A 22,886-nucleotide genomic window follows, 5' to 3' on the forward strand; every position below is an offset into this window, starting at 1 on the left:
AATAAAATAAATTTTAAAAAATAAAAAGATCAAGTTAAACATGATAATTTGAAATTTTACTAGCAAATTAAAATTAAAATAAAGGCAGGCCCCCAGGTAGCATCAAGTCACACAAAAGGTGCAGTTCACACTGAGCATACAACAAAAAAAGACAGAGGAGACAGGATAGGTGAGCCCCTGCTCAGAGGCTCAGAGATGCCCCACGCTGACTGCCTGGACAAAAGACCCACAAGGTCCGTGGTCCGTCCCACACCAGGAAGGGCCACACTGGAGGCCTTCCTCTGGCCTCTGCAAAACCAGGAACTTCGACATGCTCAGAGAACTTTGCCCCCACTGCAATTATATCCTGTTTACTAACTGCCACATACTCTTTCCACCTTCCCAGTGTAAACAGATCTTGTGCAGCGCCAGCAGAACTGTAGCCCGTGGCCAAGCACGCTGGGTGTCACGCTGTGTGTCATGCTGTGCAGCAGAGGCCCAGTCCACACGTGCTTGGTAAACAGGGACCCTCCCACTTCACAGGCGTCCCTCCCGCCCCTCCACCTCATGCACAGTTTTCTAGTCCTGTGAAAGCAGCTCAGTTCCTCCCATTCTAATAAAGAGACCTGGCCTGGTAAAACTTCTCCCTGCAATGGTGGCCTGCCTGTCCCTCACTGCTGACACAGGAGTGCAAAGCCACCTGCAGCCAGCTGCAGGACAGCCAAGGAGGTCCCCAGGGAGGCTAGGCGCTCTCCTGAGAGGGAGCCGCAGAGCTCACCCAAAAGTGTAGTGTTACCACACAGGCCGAATTGGGGACCTACTCATTTCAAAGCTTAGCAATAATAGGTTCTAGCCCCTCTGTAGGGAACTGCTTAAATAACAGAAGTTAAATGGAGGGAAGTAAAAATATACAGCAAGAATCTGCACTACGGCACATACTCCAATGTAGTCTCCTAGCCCCATCCAGGCTGGGCTGAGCGCTCCACAGCTGCCACCAATGCCTTCTGTCCTGTCCTCATCCTTCCTGCCACAGGGGCTGATTCTAGAATTCCTAGAAGGCCTCCCATCTTCTCCATTCGGGCATGTAGCCCTGGAAAGCCAGGCCTGAGCCTGGAACAGAGCAGATGCTATGTTTCTCAGAGGACTCTAGCCTGAATCAATCTTTAGACTTGGAACATGGACCTCAGCACCCTTAGCTGGGCTGCAGCTTGAAAGTTAATTCCTGGGAACGTGAATGACTGCTGCTAGGTTCCCAGGCCAGCCCCAAGTCTACTTAACCTAGAATCAAAGGACATCAATAAAAAGATCAAACTTCATCCCTTTTTGTAATTTTATTTTCCATGAGTAAGTGGACCAACCCCAGTACACCTGGGAAACCTAAAGGCCTTTCTCTTAGCAGCCCACGGATAAGAGCCGCAGGGATGCAAGCCCACCCAACCCCCTGTGAGGAGGCTGCAGGTGCATAATTAGCCAGGTGTGGGGTGCCAGCAAGCCTATGATTAGTTTCACTGTGCCATCAAAGAGGGCAGCTGATGGCAGGAAGGCCACACCGTGCTCCAGAAAGAAGTCCTGGGAGGAAGTCAACTCGAGGAGTAGCTGGGGCAGAGTAGGGGGACATCAGGCTGCCCCCTCAGCTGCCACATCCAGGCACCTGCAGGTGAGCAGAAAACAGGGCGGCCCACCCGTGCAGGGGCAGGGAGAACAGGGGGCGACCGAGCTGTAGGTGCACACTGTTTTAGTACTCGGCAAGGATCCTGACCCCTGCAGAGGAGTCTATGGTGGGCACGCTTGTCCCATGGCCAACTCCAAGGACAGCGATTCCACACTCACCTGCTGAGGCCACGCACATGTTTCAGGAATGAGACAGAATGACTGCCCTGCTGCAGAGGATCAAAACATTCTACTTTCTCATTCAACCGGCAAACGTGGCTGGGACACAACTGAGCACCAGTGTCCCCATCACACAGGTGACAGGGTACAGGGGCAAGCTTGGTCCTCAGGCCACCCTCCTCCATTACAGGACTGTGTCTGGTAATCTTTCTCTGTGTCCCTACCACTGTCATTAGTATGTGTGTGCCCAAGATGTGACAGTTTCTCACACTAGGAGTTAAGCTTCGGGACAACAAAGAGGATGAAGTGTGTTCCCATTTTCCGACTCGACTCCTAGTAGCAAACATAGTGCCTTGCATATAATGACATCTCATAACCACTGTGAAGCGAACAGCCTATAATCAATCTGGTGAGCTACACGAGACTTTTATTTTCTTCTCAGGATAAAGCTTTTTTTTGTCTAATTCTTGAAAAAAACCCTTACTATATAGTAGTTCAGGATGGTCTCGAACTCGTAGAAATCCTCCTGCTTCAGCCTCTCAAGGGCTGGGATTACAGGTGTGTGCCAGACACACCAGGTTATATTCTCTTATTTTTTTAAGTGAATTTTTTGAAGCCTCCAAAGTCCAAAGTAAAAAATTCTAGTGAAAGCTAATGAATCGCAAAACTACTCATAAAAACCAGAAGTGAATTCAAGAAACCAGGCTTCCGAAGGCAGAAGTAGGGGGAAAGTTAGTTCGGGTTTGTCAAAGAGACAGCCAAGTACCTGAGGCCATATGGGGTTAAGCCACACTCTACTGACTCAAAACCCCAGATGGATGACTTATCTGAGCAAAGTCACATCACGGGGTTGAAGTCGACCTACACTATGGTATGACAAGGGAACAACACAAAGAGAGGACAGACAAGTGGAGGTCACAGTGAAAAACACTCAGCGGTGTCCTGAAATGCCACGTACAGATACCCACCAGTGTCACTGACTTGAGGACTGGAAAGACCCACAGCATGGGCCCGCCTTCCCTCTCTGTACTAGGGGCTCGGCCTGACAACTAGTTCTAGCCCTTTAGGAAACACCTTTCGAGGCTGTGCACATCTTCACCAGTCTCCTTCTTCTGTAGGAGTAGAGGCCCAGCTCACAAGTGAGGGTGTGTAAAGCTCTAGAATAGCTCTCCTGGTCAGGAGGGAAGTAAGAGTCAGAGACAAGAACAGGAGACCGGGGTGCTATCTGGGGCACAGAGTTCAGAGTTGGAGGAAGCAGGTCATGCAGTCTCTGGGTGCTCATTCCCACATGGGACTGTAACTGATTTCCTCTAAATGTCACCTCAGTCGCCCACATTTCTGGTGTTAGCCACATAGTACAACAACCCTCAGGATCGATGTACTTACAATGCCGTGGATTTCGGCCACCTTGCTACACAAGTCAGGACGCCACTTCTGCAGGGCCAGATAGAAAGGATTGTTCAGGAGATCTTCATCATACAGAGCCATATGGACTTCAGCGAGATCAAAAGGAGTTTCCTGGGACAAGGGAGGAAAAAGCAATGAGTGACTACATTCAGGCTACGTAATGTGTGAAAGCCTTCTGGTCATTTCTAAACAGCATCCTTAACATGTACTATTCTCTGTCATACAGTGAACACTTAATCAGAAATATCATATGCAATCTATAAATGCCCAGATGGCCTACTTACTGTTTAAATGTATCAACTGTGTCCACATCTGTAATCCCAGCACCCTGGGTGGCTGAGGCAGAAGGATTCTAGCTCAGCTGGGCAACACAGTGACCCAAGGAGACCTTCTCTTATGGTTTATAGGTAGATCCCTAGACCTCATGAACTCCTACTTGGGACCTTAGGCAATAGCAGCTATAGCCAAACTGCCTTGAGGGAGTGGGCCTGGTCAGAGGAGGTGGGTCACTATGGACATGAAGTGGGAGGCTACACCTCTCTCCCTAGTCCCTCCCATGCTTGACTTCCTCTGCTTCCTGGTGTCAAGAGATGAAAGGCTCTCCTCTGCCCAGGTTCCTCCTGCCTTGAGTCAACAGTGGACTAAAGTTGTGAGCCAAAATAAATGTTGCCTCCTGTATACTGTGGGTATCAGGTAGTGTCCCAGTGACAAGGAAAAGTAACTAAGGCTCTCTCTCTCTCTCTCTCTCTCTCAAAATTTAAAAATTTCAGTACTAGGTTCAATCCTCCCACGAAATTATAAATTTTTGTGTATATATATAAAAATGAAAAAAATATATAAATTGTACCCAAACAATCTTGCCCAACTCCAACTTGTGACACAGTGTAAATAGCTACTTTTTGCACATCCTGCATGACCATAGTTATGACTTTATCAAGATACATACGTATACATTTTCCTTTCAGATGGGCTTTTTCTATTTTGTCCAGGCTGGTCTGCAACTCCTGGGCTCAAGAGAACCTCTGGCCTGGATCTAGTACATCAGAGAAGACAGGTACCCCTCCATCCCATTCTCTCCTCCCCTTTCAGAGACAACTATTAATTATCCTAAAGTTGAGGTATGTCTTCCTTACCCATGTTTCTATGCCTCTAAAACCTACATATCTCAAAACAATAAAAACTATCTTTCATGGGTTTCAACATTTGTGTAAGTAGACCACACTATTACTATCCTGGAACATACCCTTTTCAATTCACATTGTTTCTTTCGAGCTCTACTCATGCCAAGCCATAAAGCCCACATTCAGTCCCTGGCTTCTGCTATCCAACAGTCTTGTAAATAAATGTGTCACAGTTTATCCCATATTCTGCATTTAAGTTGCTCCTACCTTTTCTGTATTACACACAATGGCGCAATGAACATCCTCGTGGCCTTCTATGTGTCCCCTGAACACACAGGACAGGCACCAAGGGGGGATTCGTCTGTGACTGCAGCCATGGAACTGTATGAGGATTCCTCTCCCTCAGGTTAAGGTCACATCATAACCAACACATTTGTCATCAAATCTGGCTTGGTTGGTTGATTTTCTCTTGCTGGGGAGGGAACCCAGGACCTCATACCTGCTAGGCAAACGATCTACCACTGAACTACAGCTACACGTGTCCTCAGCCCTTTATCAGATTACTTTCTTGTCAGTCTGTGCTACAGTCTGAATGTCTGTGCTTCCCCAAGTTTCATATCTTAAAATAAAAAATAAATAAAAATAAAAAATCCCATCTTTGTAAAGGTGGTAATATTGGAAGGTGGAACCTACGGGTGGCAACTGGGTTACCGGCGCAGTGCCCTTCTGAGTGGGGCAGTGCTTTTTCCAAGAAGGCCTAAGAGGGCTCCTTGGCTCTTCCTGCCAGAGGAGTGGAAGAGGACAGAAAAAGAATTGAGATGTGTTATGTCCATGTATCAGTCCCCCATGATGACTGTAATCGTTATATACTGCAAACATGCACACATAAAAATAAAAATGTTTAAATGTTTACATGTCAACATTTCAAAAAAGGAGTTATAGAAAAAAAGACAGCCATCTATGAGCTAAGAAGCAGCTCTCATGAGACACAGAATCAGCTATAACTTGACCGTGTACTGCCCAAACCCCAGAATTAGGAGAAATAAATTTATGAAGAAAACAGTATTTTTTTACAGTAGCCTGTAAAAGTAACACTCACTGTTCTTCTCTAAAATAACCAGAGGAAAAAAATTGAAGTGAAACATCATTTCTTTATGTTGTATAAATTGCTTTATGACTTCTGCCCACTTTTCCCTTGAATTGTTGGTCTTTTTCTTGTGATTTATAGTTTTCTAGATCTCACTATGAAGCTCAGGCTGACCTAGACCTCATGGCAATCCTCCTGCCTCAGCCTCCCCAGTACTGGGATTACAGGTGTATACCACCACGTGCTGCTCCTAGCCCTTTTATTTATTTTATTGTTTAGTATTTTAGGGAAGGGTCTACAGGGTGTTCAGGGTCTCACTACTAGATCAGACTCATAGAAATCTGCCTGCTTACAGCCTCCAAAGAGCTGGGATTACAGGTATGTGCCAACATGCCCAGTCTAAATTGCCGTCTCAGGACACCCCTGGGGCAGGGCCCGCATGGCAGGCCCAGGATTGAACCCCCAGCCCTTGCACCTGCTTGCAGGTGCTTTAATCTGCTGAGCTATTTGGCCAGTCCTTAAAAAAAATTTATTTTAAGACCAAGTCCTGGGACAGGGAGAAAGCTCAGTGGCTTAAGCGCCTGCCTAGCAAGAACAAGGTCCTGAGTTCAATACCCAGTACCACAAAAGAAAGAAAAGAAAGAGACTGAATCCTGAACAGGATTTGAACTTGTGATCCTCCTGGGTCAGCTTCTTTCAGTGCTGGAATTATAGGCATGCATCATATAGTTTTTTGTATATCTAGCATATGTTACAAATCTCTTTTCCTGGCCTATGACTTGTCTTTCCATTTCTCTAAATGAGTATTTTCAAAAATATGATTTTTTGTGGGGAGGGCACAGGTACTGGGATCAAACTTCTCAGGATCTTGCACTTGACAGGCAGGCGCTTAAGCTGCTGAGCTACTTCTCCTGCCCCACAAATATGAATTTTTAAAATATTTTAACGCAGCCACATTTTTCAGCCTTTGCCTTTCTGCCCAGGGCTCTGGGGATCTCAGGAAATCTGTGCCTGTCCTGTTGCATGCTTCTTTGCATGCAAGTGACTTCACCATTTCCCCTAACAGAAGGTAGCGTCTGTGGCCCTGCCTTTTGAATCTAAGCCAGCACTGTGACCGCCATCAGCCCGCAGGTGGAAATGATTCTCTGTGATAGCTCGAATCAGCCACCTGATCTGCTCTCTTACTCTGCACCCCAAGAGCAGCATGCTGGGAGAAAAACCATGTGATGAGGGACGGGGGGGGGGGGGGTACAGGCTCCAACGGCCTGAGAGCACAGTGAATCGGCCAGCAGAATGCTGGCACACACCCTGGATGGCACCAGCAGAAAGCCACCCAGCCAACCCACCTAGCAGTGGGAAATCATGGAACTGGGGCAGGTTAAGACACTATTCTGAGTTGGTTTGTTATGTAGCAAGGCTACCTAGACCACACCCAACTTCAAAGCCATATGCATATCTTCTAAAAATAAAGCTCTATAATACATAGGGATCTTGAAAAGTTTTTCATAGTTCAGCCTTCAATCCATCTGGATTTTAATTTTGCATATGCTTTGATTTAACTTTATTTTTCCATATGGTAAACTAGTCCTTCACTGTTGTTATTTGAAATGTTCTAGTCCTTCTGATAAGGCTATCTTTGTCACATTCACAGTCTCCATATGTGCAGCCTGTTTTTGGACTCTTGTCCGTTTCAATAGCACTGCCCCATGGAAGTAGGTGACAAATATTATTATATCTATATCACATATAATTACCCACATCCGCTCACTGTATTTATTTTACTTTGTGTTATCTTTGTTGTTTTGGGGGGCAGGCTCTCATTATGTCACTCGGCTGGTCAGAAATTTCTAAGGTTGGGCCAGCAAGATAGCTCAATAGACTAAAGTGCCTGTTTATCAGGTAAGCTTAGGCAAGTGCAGGGACCACACACCATTTGATCCCCAGCACTGCATGTCGGGCCAGCCCTCAGGGCAGGCTGAGCTGGCCACAGAGTCTGGGTGTAGTGGTGCTTGCCTGTAATCCCAGCGCTGGGGAGGCTGAAAACAGGAGGATCACTATGAGTCCGATCTATGTAGTGAGGCCCTGTAGAGCCTGTACGACATACACAAAAAAATAAAACAAAATAAATGACTACTGCACTAAGCAGACCAGGGCCAGCCTACACTTTATAGAACTATAGCTTTGCAATGCCATGGAAACTACTAATACGTGCCTGCAGGATTCTCAGGGAAATTTACGTGGCATCATCACTGTATTTGACATACTACAAACCAATGTACCCCTAGTTACTGTTGGCTCACCTGATGTCCTTGTGAGAATTAGGAAAAGGCACCTCATCTTCCCCAAGCGTGCAGTCCTGCACCTGGGCACATGGTGTGGAAAGGAGCTCTGAGGCCCCGCATCTGCCCCCGAGCAACGAAGAACCTGCACAATTACATGTGATGGTTCTGTTGTTAGCGCTTGACATGTTCCCTTAAACTTCCGCTCTCTGTTTAGAAAAAGAAACCTGAGTACTCTCAATAGAAAAACAGTATCATTTCCCATAACTAGAAGATCATCTTAAAACTGTAAAAATAATTAATGTTATACAACTGCCTGAGGAAGTTTCTGAGCATCTGCTTGAGCCCTTCTATCCTTGAAACACAGAACATTAGCAAGTATTGAACAGCACCATGCAAATTTATCCTGATGCAATCAGTTGAATGAAAAACTAAATCACTTTCTCACAATGTAACAATAGTCCCAGAATGCTTCCTTTGGTAAACACTAGGAGGTATGCACAAATGTATATAAATCCATATGAATTCTATCTTTTATGGCTATTGATAAAAACAACTTGTATTGAGGGACACCCTTGTTCCATGCACTGTGGAATGTAATGTCTACACATCTCATTGTATTTAATGCTCATATTAGTGCCAAATAGCTATCATTGACCCCAAATCACAAATGAAGAAACTGAGGTTTAGCTGGCTGACTCAAGGTTATAGGGCATCAAAATTTATTCTTAAAAAAAAAAAATTCTAAAACTCATTCCTTTAACCACTAAGCTCATCATGTCATATAAACATGCCTGGAAAAGGGTTATTTCAAGAGCCACACACAGACAGGACCCATACTTTAGGTCCCTGGGCAGAAAACTCCATGTGATACATAGTTCCCATACCAAATTCCTTCTGTCTAGCCAGAAGAGTCTCCACTGAAGACCCTCTAGGGTCTGCCTAAAAGACACCACTGAGCTTCCTATAAATCCTCTTAGGAAAAAAAGAGTTGAGCATAAAAATGGCTGCAAATAATCCCTGCCTAGACAAAGGGAGCACTACCTCTGCAATAATTCAGGTATTTGAACTGCAGGATTCACCTATTACTAGAGCCCAGATAATCCTTTTATGAGTTCCCAAAAGAGCTACATGATAATACATGTTTGCCATGATAGAATCACAAGAAATATTCTTCTCAGTGCTGTATGGCAGAGTACAACACTCAAGATGTTTTGGACTAAAATCACATAAGAAATAACATGCACAATATGGTTAGATTAAAGCTGGGAAAGAACACTCCTGCTCCTCAGACGTGACGCTGGCAGAACTCCAAACCTTCTCTCTCCAGACAGAGGTAAAGAGGGCAGGTTTCCCAGATGGGAGGTAAGCACCAGAGAGAGAAGGAAATAGCAGGGAAGGGGGAAGGGTGGTGTGATGGAGGCATGCCAGTCATGGACAAAAGCAGGCCCCAAGGTTCAGCAGGCAGGCTCCCTACAGGCTCAGAAGACCCAAGTGGATTTTTTTTTTTTTTTAATTAGAATCCAAGCATAGCCAGACATGGCGGCACATACCTATAATCCCAGCATGCTTGGAGGCTGAGTCAGGAGGATCACAAGTTGAAGGCCAGTCTGGACAATTCCCTATGTCTAATTTTAATAAAAATAGCTCAGTGCAAAGGCCCTGGGTCCAATACCTAGTAACACACACATAAAAACATACACACATAGACATCTAAACAGAGGACTAGAGGAATAGCTCAAAGACAGACGACATGCTTTGCATACAAGAGGCCCTGGGTTCATTCCTCAGCACCACAACAAACAAAAACAAGTTCAGCAAGTCAGAGGGGTACAGGAGCCAGGGAAGGAAAGGCCTGAACACCACAATGAAACATGCAAGGCACATTTGAAATACAACAAACAAAGTGTGTAAAATTCTTAGCAAGGACTGATGCTGCTGAGCCCCATGTAACCTACTTTCTCTGGGACATAAATCCCCTTGGTTGTCAATGACCCAAGAGTAGGAATTCAAAAACTCTCTGCCCACTGCTATGCTCAATTCTTCTGTCCTAGAATGAATAATAAGCAAAGGTATCATACAAGCCAGTGCTTAATGCCACAGATTAATTCATATGTATAGATAAATGCTTAAAAATAATTCAATACCCTGATAAATTTACTTGGGTTGAACTAGCTTTCTACTTTAAAACAACATGCAAAGAAGCTGGCTATGATGGTACATATCTATAATACCACACTCAAGAGGCTAGGGCAGGGAGGAGCTTGAGTTTGAGACCAAACCAGACTACCTGGTTAAATTCAAGGCTGACTGAGACTACACAGCAAGTCCCTATTGGGGACAAATTCACAATGGTTAATTTGCATAAGGAGGCTTTGGATTATTGGTATCAGCCTCTTGAGATTTCCCACTATCTCATTAGAGGTGGGCCATCCTGTCCCACCCACTAAGACTAAGACTGAAGACAAAGATACTCCAGGGCAAGATCCTGTGTCGTCCCATAATCCTCTCCTCAAATTCCCTCCTCAATCAATCAATGAGAGGTTCTAGTGTTTTTCTCTTCTTTTTTTTTTTTTTTTAGACAGGGTCTCACGCAGTTCAGGCCAGCCTTAAGTTCACTTTGTAGCCCCAGCTGGCCTTGAACTCCCAACAGCCTCCCAAGTGCTACAGTGCTGGGATTACAGACATGTGCCACCACACCCAGCTCCTGTGGCCAACAACTGGTCATCCCAGATCCCTGCTGTACTGCCATTTTGTCTCTCGCTTTCTTTCTGCCATGCAGTCATACCTGGCAGATTAAAAGTTCATTGCAGATGTCCCTGATACCCATTTTAATTTTTTTTTTAATTTTAAAAACAGACTTTTCCTTATAAAACTAGAGTGAATTCTCTTATAAAACGCCTTGAGGGTCTGGGGGGCTCAGTTGTAGAATGTATGCCTAGCATGCAAGAAGCACTGAGTTTGATCCCTGGGACCACCATCAGTCAATCACCTATAAGGAAAACTAAAACCCTACCTTGCCTGAGTTCACATGATGGGATTACTTACAGAAAGCCAGTGAGTTAGTGGAAGATAGCAAATACCCCTGTACATGAGTTACCTGACCTTACCCCTTGCACAAGAGAGCCATGTGGCGCCTCCACTTAGGACAGCATTTCAGGAGGCAGTGTGCACACTCATGGCTTGTGGTCTTCAACTGTCCTGCCAGCCTGGATAACTCTGACCACCCAGGGGTCATCTGGTGACAGAAGGCAGCCGAAAGCAGCACAAAGGAAGTAGCAGAAAGTAGCACAAAGGAAGCCTGTGGTTCCCAGAGATGTACTCTTGCCAAAATGTCTCCATTGTCGGGGTTGCTTCTGCCCTTCCACAGCCCTAATCTAAGACCCTAACCAGGGCCAGTGAGAATAAGTGCAGTAAGTGCCTGCTTAGGCAAACACAGGGGACTGGGTTCGATTCCTGGCACTACATGCCGTGCTGGCCCCACCCTTGGGTGCACTGAGCCACGGGAGACTGAGTCCAGGTGTGGAGGTGCACGTGTGTAATCCCAGCCCTGGGGAGGCTAAAAACAGGAGGATCACTACAAGTCCAAGTCCAAGCTGCACAGTGAGATCTTGCACATGTGCGCACACACACACACACACACACACCTCTTACACTTTTCAATGGATAAAGCAATATTTTTCAGTTGCTTTGTGATTCAAAAAGGAAAAGGGAAATGTTCTCTTTTTCTAACTTTAATGCTAATGGAAGCAACTTGGTGACATAATGTATGCTGTCATCATCACTTGTGTCCTTCTGGCCTGTAACATTTAGCCTATCTCTTTATCTTAAAGCCTTTCAGCTCTATATCTGGCTCACCATAGGCATGCACTGTCATCCACTTGCACAAAATAATAGTGGGGTTTTAAGAGGAAGCTCAACCTCCCAGGGAGAGATTATCTCTCAGAGGATCTGGAAATCCATGTTTGGGTAGATGAAGCATCAGGCACAAAGGCAAACAGCCCAAAATAAAAAGGGCACTGAGAGCTGGCCAAACACAATGACAGCTAGGATGTGCAGGGTTAGAAAAAGAAAAAATTGTCCATGCCTGATGGAACCACAGAGGGAGTATGATGGTTTAGAGGAACAAAAGCACCCTTCAGAATGCCACCTCACCACCTTGTTCCTCGAGTCTTGAGTGGAACCACCTCTCTGCTAGTATCTTAGGCTCAAGGACAAGAGCTCCAAGAGCCATTTCTTAGTGTCTTTTGGATGTATTATCAACAGGATAAATCAGGTATCTATTTTTCTGGACTCAATTCTTTAAAAGCCTATTGTCTGTCATCATGTGGTCATGTTCCTCAGTGTCCTGGGAGGACAGTCATTAGATATCAGCCTAATGCTGGCAACTGACAAACTGACAGCCTCAATAGAACAGACACCACAGAAACTGAAGGGCGCACAGATGCATGGGTAACACAGACCTAGCAGCCACCTATATGAGGACAAGCACAGGAAAGCAATCAAGACTTTAAACCCAGGGCCTAGAGCCTGCTCTGCCAGTAATACTGCCTGACAGAATGGTTTCAGGTGATAAGTCAAAGCTGGGAGCGCATACCCAAGGTATAGGTTAAGAATGAGTCTGCCCAACTTCAGGACTCCAAGTGCTTTCTTGTCACCAGGCCTGGTGAGAAGGATGTGCTCCTATCATATCCTGTACCTCCTCCAAGACCTAAGGACTCTGCCTCTAGGACTTTACTTTCACCTGTCCTTCTGGAGCAAAGCGATCCTTCTAACAGTGGGTCTGCCTCCCTCCTTATGAACTAAACTCTCAACTTGATGTTGGAGTTTCAAGTCTCACATTGTGGCCTCTGTCCACTTTTGTAATCTCATCATCCCCAGCTATCTCTAAAAGGATGAGTTCTGCTTCCTTTTATCTATTTTGTTCTGAAAACCTCTATTTCCCATAAAGACTGTGGTCTGCAGGTAGCTGAGACCCTTCTCTCCGGAGAATGACCAAGCACTTATTCCACTGAGCCATCTCCCCAGCCCCAACCAAGGCCCAGAAAACCTTGGGCAAAGCCTACAACGGACAGTTAAACTGGTTAAAGGTCAGGTCCCTGAATGACAGTATTCCCGGGGCGCAGGACTGCAGATCTTCGCTGCTTCAGTGCCAGGTCCTTCATGGAGGACTTCAAAATGCTCACATACTCGGGCCAGTCGGGTCTCTGTTTAATTGTAACAGGGCCTTCTTTCTCTCTGTGAAACCTAAACTTGGAAAATTCCAGCTCACGTGCACCCTAATACTCCCTCTATTCTTGCCACCCCTTGCTCCCCAATGTCTGAAATCCTTCATGAAGATGTCCGACTTGCTTCTGCCACCTAGCACAGCCCGAGGGTGCCTGAGTCCCCTGCCCCGCCAGAGGCAGCCAGAGGTTAGGGCCTGGCTCGTGCACCGCTGGACAGTCTTTTTTTTTTTCGAAGAAACTTAACAGACTCAGAGTTCCGAGAATCCTTTGGTGCCCAAGAATTTTCAACAAGTAATCATTACACAGGAGACGAGGAGACCCCGCCCCATAAAAGGCAGGCAAGCAGCAAAGCAGGGATTCCCCATCTGCCCGCATCCTCCCGGTGGACCTCCGGTTTGCACACAACTCGGCCTCCACCCCCCACCATCAGCCCCGCCACTGCAGGCGCCTGGAAACCGCGCAGGGGACTCCGTGCCGGAGCAACCCCCTACCCCCCCCCACCCCGCGACATACATACACTACCCCCAAGTCTGAGTTCCCGGACTCTCGGAACGCGGGCCTATCATGGAGTCGCCCAGGTCAAAAAGAGCATTCTTTACGCAGCTCCCCGCTTTCCTCTGGACTCGAGGGCTCAGGGATCAGAGTGCGCCCGGATGAGGACGAGACTACCCCGCCGGCGAGGGGCCCGGGCCCAGCAGCCCAGTCCCGGGCTCTGGTTACAAGAAAAAGGCGTTCCTCTCCCGCCCGCTCCCGGGCTCCGCCTGGTCTCCGGGCTCAGCAGTCCCGAAAGAAGTGAGGCACCGGAGGAAACAGTCTACTTACTTAAGAGCTACATACTTCCACTACCCATCTCTAGGGTGCGGCGGCACCGCGCGGGGCCTCAGCGGAGACCTTGGCGCCCACCGCTCCCTCTCGGCCGCTCAGCATTGCGGCCCACCCCCCCTTACCGTTGGGCGGAGCCAAGCTCAGGTCAGCCCAATGAGCGCCAGTTCTTATGCAGAGTGACGTGCAAGCAGAGCAATCATTGTGTCGGCCCAACCGCGGGTGGGACTCAGTCGATGCGCTTCGCTTCCTACTCTTTTTAGACCCGCCCAAAGCCACGGACTGCGCGTGCCCAGAATGGGAGGAGGTGGGGCCGAGGGTCGTTCTGACAGTAGGGGTGGGGTCCCGGCTCACAGGTTAAAAGCGGGCAGGACAGCTATGGGGAAGAAGAACCCCACCCGGAAACTGTCGGCTCCGTAGAACCTTCTTCCCTGCACGCTTTACAAAACAGAAGCGCTTGGCCCTATGAGACGCGCCACTCTGTTACTGCCATTGTTCCTGGGTTCTGGTCCTCTCACTTTCGTGGACTGTGTGCGAGCTAGGTACCAGGGCCTCAGTTTTCTTATCTAAGAAATCCTGAAAAGTTGTAGAGGGTGGTGGCACACACCAGTAATGCCAGTACCAAGGGAGGCTGAGGCGGGAGGGTCAACAACTGCAGTCCCACGTGGGCAATTTAGCTACACTCTGTCTCAAATTTGAAAAAAAGGGCTGGAGATGTAAGGTCCCAGTATTCGACTCCTTCCAAATAAAGGAAAAATTGAATCTGCTGACAGAACTGTATAGGGTGCAGGTGTAGGAGAGATAGGAGACTCACGTGACCTCCATGGCAGGGCCACGCCCACCCCGGTCCGGGTGTGTAGGGGGCGCTGGAAGTGCCCAGCTTGACTGGCAGGAGTGGGCGGGTCCTTAGAAACCGGCCCCGGCTGCCCTTGGCCGCGGCTAAGGCGGAGCGCGCAGCTGCTGGCCCTAGGGTTGGCACCCGAGGAGGATGGGGTCCACAGCCCGGGCTTGGCAGGGAGCCATGGTGGAGGCCAGAGTCGCGCGGAGAGGCGGCCTGTGACCGAAGCGCATCTGGGAGAATGGGCGAGCCGATGGGCGCCAGCTAAGGCGACTCCCTCGAGGCGCTCGCGGCGGATCCCGCGCTGGCTCGGTCGACGGCAGCCTCAACACCGAGCGAGTCACCGGCCATGCGGAGCGTTGGGGACGCGCAGCCCGGCGCTGGCCTCGGCACCGGTCGCGTCCTGCCGCGCTGAGGGCGGAGAGGGCGCGGGAGCGCACCGCCATGGCCAGGGAGGAAAGCAAGGCGCTGCTGGACGCGTTCAACAAGACGACCGCGTGCTACCACCACTTGGTGCTGACCGTCGGCGGCTCGGCCGACTCGCAAAACCTTCGGGAGGAGCTGCAGAAGACGCGCCAAAGGGCGCTGGAGTTGGCTGTGACCACCGGCGCCCGGCTGACGGTCGCGCTGCGCGACAAGGGTCTGACCACCGAGGAGCGCGCCGAGTTCGAGCGCCTTTGGGTGGCCTTTTCCGGCTGCTTGGATCTGCTGGAAGCCGACATGCAGCGCGCATTGGCGCTGGGCGCCGCGTTCCCGCTGCACGCGCCCCGGCGGCCCCTAGTGCGCACCGGGGTGGCGGGCAGCTGCTCGGGCGTGGCGGCCCGCGCCCTGAGCGCTCGCAGTCTGCGGCACGAGGCGGAGCGTGATTTCGACCGCGCGGATCTGCAGGAGTTGGAGCAAGAGGTCCTTCAGGTGGGCAAGATGATCAACGAAATGGAAATGAAGGTCAACGTGCCCCGCTGGACAGTGCAGGCCCGGCAGACGGCTGGCGCCGAACTCCTGTCCAGTGCCAGCGCCGGCGCCTCTTCAGCCGTGTCTGTGCCAGAGCGCACAGGGCCCTGCGACCTCAGCAAGGCCCTGGCTGCCACGGTTTTCAGCGCGGTGCTGCTGGCGGCTGTGGCTCTAGCCTTGTGCGTGGCAAAGCTGAGCTGACCACACCTGCTGATCCCTCACCGCCACTGCTCCCTCCGCAGAAACAAGGCTCGGGATGGGCTCGAGTTGTGAGCTGTCAGGGGAGCAACGCTAAACAGTGTGTGTTGTAGGTACCCGCTAATTTCATGCACACCTGCCTGGGTACGGCAGCGCTTTTCTCTTACTGGTCCGGGAAGAGTTAACTTTCCCTGGCCCATCAGGGCATTACAGCTAATGTCTGCCGGAGCTTTATTCCCTATTAATAGAAAATGGCCCACAGTGACCCCAGATTTCGTCGTGTTATTAGGGCATCGTTACAAGGAGTCCAAATTTGTTGTCCCCAACCCTGCCAATGTCCCTCGCTGTCTATCTTCATGTGAGGTTTGGAAGTGGGTGAGATGGGAGGAAACCTGGAGGGCAACATGGCTTTGCTCTGTGTAGGTAGTTGGTTTCCCCACACACACACAAGAAACAAATTTCAGTAAGATATAAGCAGTTTTTATTACTTTAATCCTGTGGAGCCTACGCTTAGGAGAGTGTGCAAATACAAGTTCATATAATGTGTTTTCCATGTGATGCACTGTGGTGCTTCTTAGCCGAGTTTATCCACTAGTCACCAAAAGCAGCTACAGAGAGGTTTGGGGTTGGGACCTCCCACTGCTGTGTAGGGTCTGACCCTATTTAGGAAACCAGAGAAGGTGGTTGAACCCCTGTAGCAGAATTCTATCCCCAGCACACTCTTGGCCTGTGGAAAAGGGCCCTCTTAGCCAGCCCAGGATGGGGAAAAGAAGGGTCAAGAGGCTTTGCAGAGAGCCACATGCTGTGGGAACAGGCACTTTCCCCTTCCGCAGGGGCTTGTTTTCATTCCACAACTAGATCAAAGTGTTTGATCCTCCTTTGAGGGAGGGCTGGGGAATCCTCTTTAGGGTACTTAATCCTATCTATCCCCAGAATTTGATTGCTGACCAATAGGAGAGCTGGCTTTGGAGGGAGCTGCACAGCTCCCTGACCCCTACCCTGCCCAAAGAGGGTAATGTGGCATTACTGGCCTACAGAGGTTTTCGGCCAACCAGCTCTTAGACTGGGTAAGAATTTGTAAGTTTTAACTTGGAATTTAAGAACCTGTTTTAGAAAATGATAATTTTCTGAAAGAAAAAAAAATCACATTACTGTCAAAGCCATTTAAAAAAAAAGGACATTGGGTCACAGATTTATATATGCCATTGAGCCAAACATAGAACTCAGGTTACTAAATATACATTGGCATCTATTTTAAAATTCTATATTCTTAAGTATAGATTGAATTTTAAGGTTGTAGCATAACTACCGGTGTGGATGACAGAAGTGGCCCTGATCAATGACTAATGTGGAAGACACTGGATCCCATTTACCTAAGCAGTACTGCCACCTCCCACCTGGGGTCCAGAGAGGGCTCTGCCACATTCCTGGGGAAGTGAGGCTGAGAAATAAACTTTCTAAAGGGAATTCAGAACAAAAGAGACCTAGATTTGGCTGAGTTTTTGAGGAAGGGCCTTTTTATTCTTTTTTTACCCCAGAAGTGGGGAAGGGCCTAAGTAGAGGGAATTGGTAATCTTTCACCAGGGCACCTTGGAAAGTGGAGGGCCAGAAGTAAATAGTGTAAGGTTGCTGTCCGAATACCCAGTCCTAAAGGCCACTTGCTTTGCCCAATCCCACTCCTCTTCAGCATACAGACTGCAGAGTTTCAAACAGGAAAACTTGGGATCTGTTTGCATGTGTCTGGGATCATACTTTTTCAAAGCCCACAAAAATGGGGCTTGGGTGTGGCTCTGTGGTAAGGTGCTTGCTTACTCTACCCAAGGCCCTAGGTTCTATCCCTCTTCACTGTAAAAAGGTAAATAAGGTCTACAAGATCTTAAGCCGATCAAACCAAGATTGTCTCAAAGAATACCAAAGGCGGGAAAGTAGCTCTGAGGGTTCAATCCCCTGTGCCACAAAAAAAGAGAAAAAGAAGAAGAAGGAAGAGGAGGAGGAGGAGGAAGAGGAGGAGGAGGAGGAGAAAACGACTACGACGACAATGACCAATGACAAAAGAACTTTGTGTAACAGTTACCAATGAAACAAGCTTCTTCTGTTTCACCTAGTCTAGGTGAGTCTACATAAGGGCCACACTCAATTTTCTTGCACTTGCCTGCCCAAGATGTCTTTGGAGATGATACAGAAAGACTTTGAACTCCACCTCCCGCACATGACACGGAGTCTCTGATACTTTCTCCAAAGTCTTTTGGCTCACAGGCAGGAGAAGAATGGGGTATTTGATGGCGCTGTGTTGGAAAATATCCTAAAAAGCAAGCCCCAAATGTACTTCTAACATTACTGTTTCTAAAATTTCAAGCTTCTCTTCTTTTGAGGGTATTTTGATTTGTGAAAAGGAAATGTTCAGCACAGACTATTAAAAAAAAAAAAACCCTCAGATGGATAATCCACTGAAAGCAAACAGGACAAACATGTTTTTTTTTTTATTGTTCTCTCTGGCCACTTGGTAGTTCTAGAGTTTTTAATTCTATATGCAATCAGATGTGTATCTGATTCTGAGACTTCTCTGCCTATGGAAATTAGTAATAAAATGTTGCAAAAATAAAAAGCTAATTACAGTAAATATACTTACCTGTATATTAGGACCTATTAACCAACACAATTCTGAGTTTGAAAATTTTAAGCATCAGGAATATTTGATATTCTTTGAAGTTATCATCTAATAAAACTTCTATATGACACAAGCAAAATCACTTTCTGCCTTGTACCATAGGCTGCTAACTCATTCTTGCTTTTGCTTCTATATATAATGCAAGAGATTGCTTTCTGATAGTAGCCTGATTCAATTTAGATGTTTGGTAGGGAAGTGATTGATTTCTGTAAATATTTGATATGATCTTATCCTGTGAAACAAGCGATAATAAAATATTTTAAATGCATTAGTTGACATTAAAAAGAAGTTGGAATGGCAAGGCACTTATGATAATATTTGTAGGAGAAAAATACTTGGCTATTTTTATGTGTTCTAAAAACCTATGCTTTTAAATGACACAAGGGAAAAACATTTTTGCTAAGTAAAAAGTTAGAGCACAAACTTCATGATTTGCCTACAGTTTACAGTAAGCTATGTAAAAGGTGTGTAGTATTTAATGACTAGAAGAAGATACATGATGCTGAATGGCTATAAAGTAGCTCTGATTGCAGAGACCTCAGTTTGCATGAGAACCCTGATAATGCTGCTGCTTTTTCTCCAGTGTACATACTGATCCGTTTGGAGCTACATGGTCCTTTCAAAGAATGTGCTGTAATGAATGCTTTGTAAGGGCACGAGCCCTAGAGTGGAAGCCCGTGTATCAGCCTGAGAAATGAAATGTGGAAGAACTCACCTCTGTGTTCCTCTGAGGTGCGCCTCTTTCCTCAGGGCTCAGCCCGCTTGATGGGCAGGGGACTCTGCCTCTCTCTAGGTACCTCAACATGACATTGACCTCCCTGTGCCTCAAATCCTTCGTTTGTGAATTGGAATTTCACAAACGACTGATTCACTCAAATATCCCTTTAAAGCTTAAAATGTTTAACAGAATGCAGTTAAGCAAGAAGGATTGTATTGTTCATTGGTTAGGTTTGGGTCGATAAAGGAATGAAGTCTTATACTTTAGTGGTTATTGTCTACAATTATTTTTTAAAAGATTATATTGAATTATATATTAATTTTAAGAATTAGAGCTAACAGGGCTGTGATGTTTTTCGCATATCAGAATTAGTAAATGGACTTTAAAAAGCAAGTGCGGGCCAGATGTGGTAGCTCATGTCTGTAATCTGAAAACTCAGGAGGCTGAAGCAGGAAGATCCTGAGTTCAAGGCCAATCTGGTCTATACAGTAAGGCCCTATCTTAAAAAACAATCAGAACAACAAAAGCAAATGTGGAGAGGGAATTACAGCTTGATAGAGAGCTTGCCTAGCATGCATAAGGGGCTGGCACCACAAAGAAAAAAATAGTAAATGTATATATATGCTATTTATTTATAGTATTTAAATTAGATGAAGAATTTAAATGCAGACTCTGTGTCTGAGTCCAAGAAAACACAGTAATTTATTTAAATGGTCTGTTACCTGGTAATCAAGCCACTTAAACAGATTCTGGGAAATTGTAGATACAAACTCCTGTCATTTGTCACACTAGAAGAATGATATTCTATAGTTAGTGGTCTCAGACCTGTAACTGCATTAGCTGCAGCCAGGGTTGCTTTGCATGTGGCAAGTCAGATATATGGCAGGATTAAAGACATTAAAAGCATGTCTACCCTTTTATGTCTTATATTGACAGGTTCTAGAATTTTTATTAGTAAGTGAAATTTAAAGATAATATGCAACATGTATAACTTCATGGGAAAAGGTACCCTCGAATGATTAAGGTAGCCACTTGTGATTTTAAAATAATATCCTTAATTTTCCTCAGATGTATTTGAATAAGAGTGAACATATTTATCCTTTACGTTCAATCCTGGTCCTGCGCCCCCAGGGTGTGCTGAGCTGTGACCAAGTCCGGGTGTGGTGGTACATGCCTGTAATCTTACCAGCCCTAGGGAGGCTGAAAACAGAAGGATCACTGTGAGTCTGAGCTGCATAGTGAGACCCTGTACTAAATACATAAAATTAAAGGAAAAAAAACATATTTATCCTTTACAGATAGTATAACAGGAAGAGATGTTCATAAACACTCCCACGTCTTAAAGTTCCAGATGCTTTTCTACCCTGTGATCACTCTCAGCTTTTAATGCAGGAAGGAATCTGGGAGGAATAGATCTTTGGTTCCCGTCATGATAAGCCAAAGTCATATTTCAAATACTGTTTCTGGGCTGGGGAGATGGCTCAGTAGAATAAGTGCAGTGCAAGGGCCTGAGTTCAATCCCCGGTGCAGCGGAAAAAAAAAAAAAATTGAGAATCAAATACTGTTTCTTCTGCCTCTTGGGAACTGGTCAGATGTAGAAGCCGTGGTCCTTTGTTCATGAGGACAAAATAATTTCTCATTTATTTATTTTTCCTCTAATTCAATAGAGCAGTGGTGGCAAACCTAAGGCACATGTGCCTCAGGAAGCATGCAGCGTCTGCTCTCCTACACATTGTATGCATTGCTTTTTCTAAACTAAAACTATAGTACTCGAATTTAATCACAGTGTTGGCACTTTGTGAAAAATAAGTGGATCAGGGGTTGCAGCTTGGACACTGGATCTCTAAAAGGTTCACCACCACTGCCATAGAGTATTCTGGTGTTTTTGCTGCAGTAGTAGGAAGTGCTAGACATCCTCATTCTCTGGTGTTTAGGTTGAGAATTTATAACCCATAGGACTGGGGATAGCCTAACTGGTAGAGCTCTTGACTAGCATGCATGAGGCCCTGGGATCAATCCCCTAGCACTGCAAAACAAAAGCTTTAAGGTTATTTAAATAAATTATGAGTGATCCTACCATCCATTTTTTTCAAGAATCATTTTCATATTCTGGTGCCGAATACCAAGTTGAGTGTCCCCTGCTTATATGTATTAGGTATGTGGATGTTTGTAAGGAAATATAGAGAAATGAGAGTATTTGTTAAAGTGGTGGGATTATGAATGGTGTTTTTCAATGTTTTTATTTCATGTTGTTATACTATTTTTACAATAAAATTTTGAATGCTCTTATCATGTACAAAGCATTATTTAGTTATTAAAATTTTAGCAGGGATTGGTAATATACACATTTAATGCCAGTGCTGTGGAACAATGAAGCAGAAGGATCACAATTTCAAACTCAGCCTATGAGTTTGAAAACTTAAGAACATAGGCCCTGTCTCAAACTGAAAAATAAAGTAAAATAAAATAAAATGAAAGGCTGGAGATGTAACTCAGTGTGAAGGCCCTAGATTCAATCTCCAGTAGCACAAAAGAAATATATTATATTATTTTTAAAGAATTATATTTTAGCAGTTTGAATATCAAGTCTTTCAGAACCTTCTCCCAAAAAGCAAAGAAAAACCCTTTAAAATATTACCCAAGGACTCAGAAGCATATTTTACAATGTGCTGCTGCTATTACTATTATTTAACATACTACGTTAAAAGTCCTAAAAATTGAATGTTAGTGATGCCACTCATGACATCATCAGGGACCACCATAGGGATGGGGAAACAGGCAGACAGGCAGACTCCTGGGCCCTGACCTGCTGCTCATTAAAAGCAGGATTTGTGTTTTTCTTTCTTTCTTGTATTGTTTAGACTTAAAGGCTATTTTTTACTATGAATTGAGACAAAAGTTAAGATTCTGTTAGGTAGTAAGTACAGCAGCTCCAAAATTGAGTCAGAAGGCCAAACCGAAGTCTTCTGGTTCAACACACTCCAGAGAGCTTACAAAAATATCTGTCAGGTATCCAGCATTGCCATGGAACTTCTAGAGCATGACCAGATAGGCCACTGGCTCAAGGACACAGGGGCCATGCACAGGGACTATATAAACATTGTATAGATAAGACCTGAAAAGTGTGTAGTCTCCTATAGGGTAGAGGTCATATTGCTGACACAATGGCCCAGCCTCTCTTTTAAACCCCTTAAAAACTCATAGGCAAGGACTGGGGAGATAGCTCAGTAGAATAAGTGCTTGCCTGCAAATGCAAGGTCCTGAGTTCAATCCCTGGTACCGCAAAAAAAAAAAAAAAAAAAAAAAAAACACCTCATAGTCAAAGAACCTTTGATATTCTATTTGGGATTTCCTTCTCACTAGCAGGAGCTCAACATCCTAACCTTTATATCTTTCAAATAAATTTGCTTACACTCTGCCTCCTCCAGCCATGATTTCATTCTTTGTCACCATGGGACATGACTCTGACATTCTGATAACATGTTTCATTTTTTTCCCCAGGGTCCCAGAAGAGGTAAGTAAAGTCTACACTCTTTAATTCCACTTTGTGGCTTTCTACTCAAGACAATATGAGGATCCTGTTAGCCAGTTAAAAATCATTTAGCAAAAAAAAAAATAATAATTTAGTATTACCAGCAATCTATAAGATTTGGGGAATAGATTTCACTGATGCAGGCTTATAAGAAAAACATTTAATGCAAGACATACAAATATAAAAGAATTTACAAAATGAGTATATAATAGTTGCCTGCAGTCATAT

General features: G+C 45.9%; 2 protein-coding genes across 12 annotated transcripts in view; one reads left to right on the forward strand and one right to left on the reverse strand.

The window, feature by feature from the left end:
* Ankrd27 (ankyrin repeat domain 27) overlaps nucleotides 1-13,859 on the reverse strand; it is a 57,796-nt gene extending 43,937 nt beyond the window's left edge. For 6 of the 11 annotated variants that reach the window (XM_023721516.1, XM_004636823.2, XM_023721506.1 and 3 more), the window contains exons 1-3: nucleotides 13,754-13,859; nucleotides 7,725-7,848; nucleotides 3,196-3,327 (exon numbers count right to left, since the gene is read on the reverse strand). In XM_023721516.1, the coding sequence (XP_023577284.1) occupies nucleotides 3,196-3,297 (102 nt within the window). In that variant the 5' untranslated portion in view covers nucleotides 3,298-3,327; nucleotides 7,725-7,848; nucleotides 13,754-13,859. Of the gene's footprint in view, nucleotides 1-3,195; nucleotides 3,328-3,500; nucleotides 3,576-4,604; nucleotides 4,719-7,724; nucleotides 7,849-13,444; nucleotides 13,565-13,753 lie in introns of those variants that run through there. The other 5 variants (XM_023721508.1, XM_023721510.1, XM_023721507.1 and 2 more) reach the window with 5 other exon arrangements.
* An 887-nt stretch (nucleotides 13,860-14,746) lies between these two features.
* Nucleotides 14,747-18,958, forward strand: Rgs9bp (regulator of G protein signaling 9 binding protein). Its single transcript, XM_023721559.1, has one exon. It carries the CDS (start codon nucleotides 15,036-15,038, stop codon nucleotides 15,741-15,743), a length of 708 nt encoding a protein of 235 aa, XP_023577327.1. The 5' UTR covers nucleotides 14,747-15,035; the 3' UTR covers nucleotides 15,744-18,958.
* Nucleotides 18,959-22,886: the final 3,928 nt, after the last annotated feature.

Source organism: Octodon degus, unplaced genomic scaffold (assembly GCF_000260255.1).
Source record: "Octodon degus isolate 3935 unplaced genomic scaffold, OctDeg1.0 scaffold00083, whole genome shotgun sequence".
NCBI lineage: Eukaryota > Metazoa > Chordata > Mammalia > Rodentia > Octodontidae > Octodon > Octodon degus.

Bases quoted from the DNA above. Each gene is read 5' to 3' on its own strand.
- Rgs9bp (XM_023721559.1), top strand. From the start codon at position 15,036: ATGGCCAGGGAGGAAAGCAAGGCGCTGCTGGACGCGTTCAACAAGACG.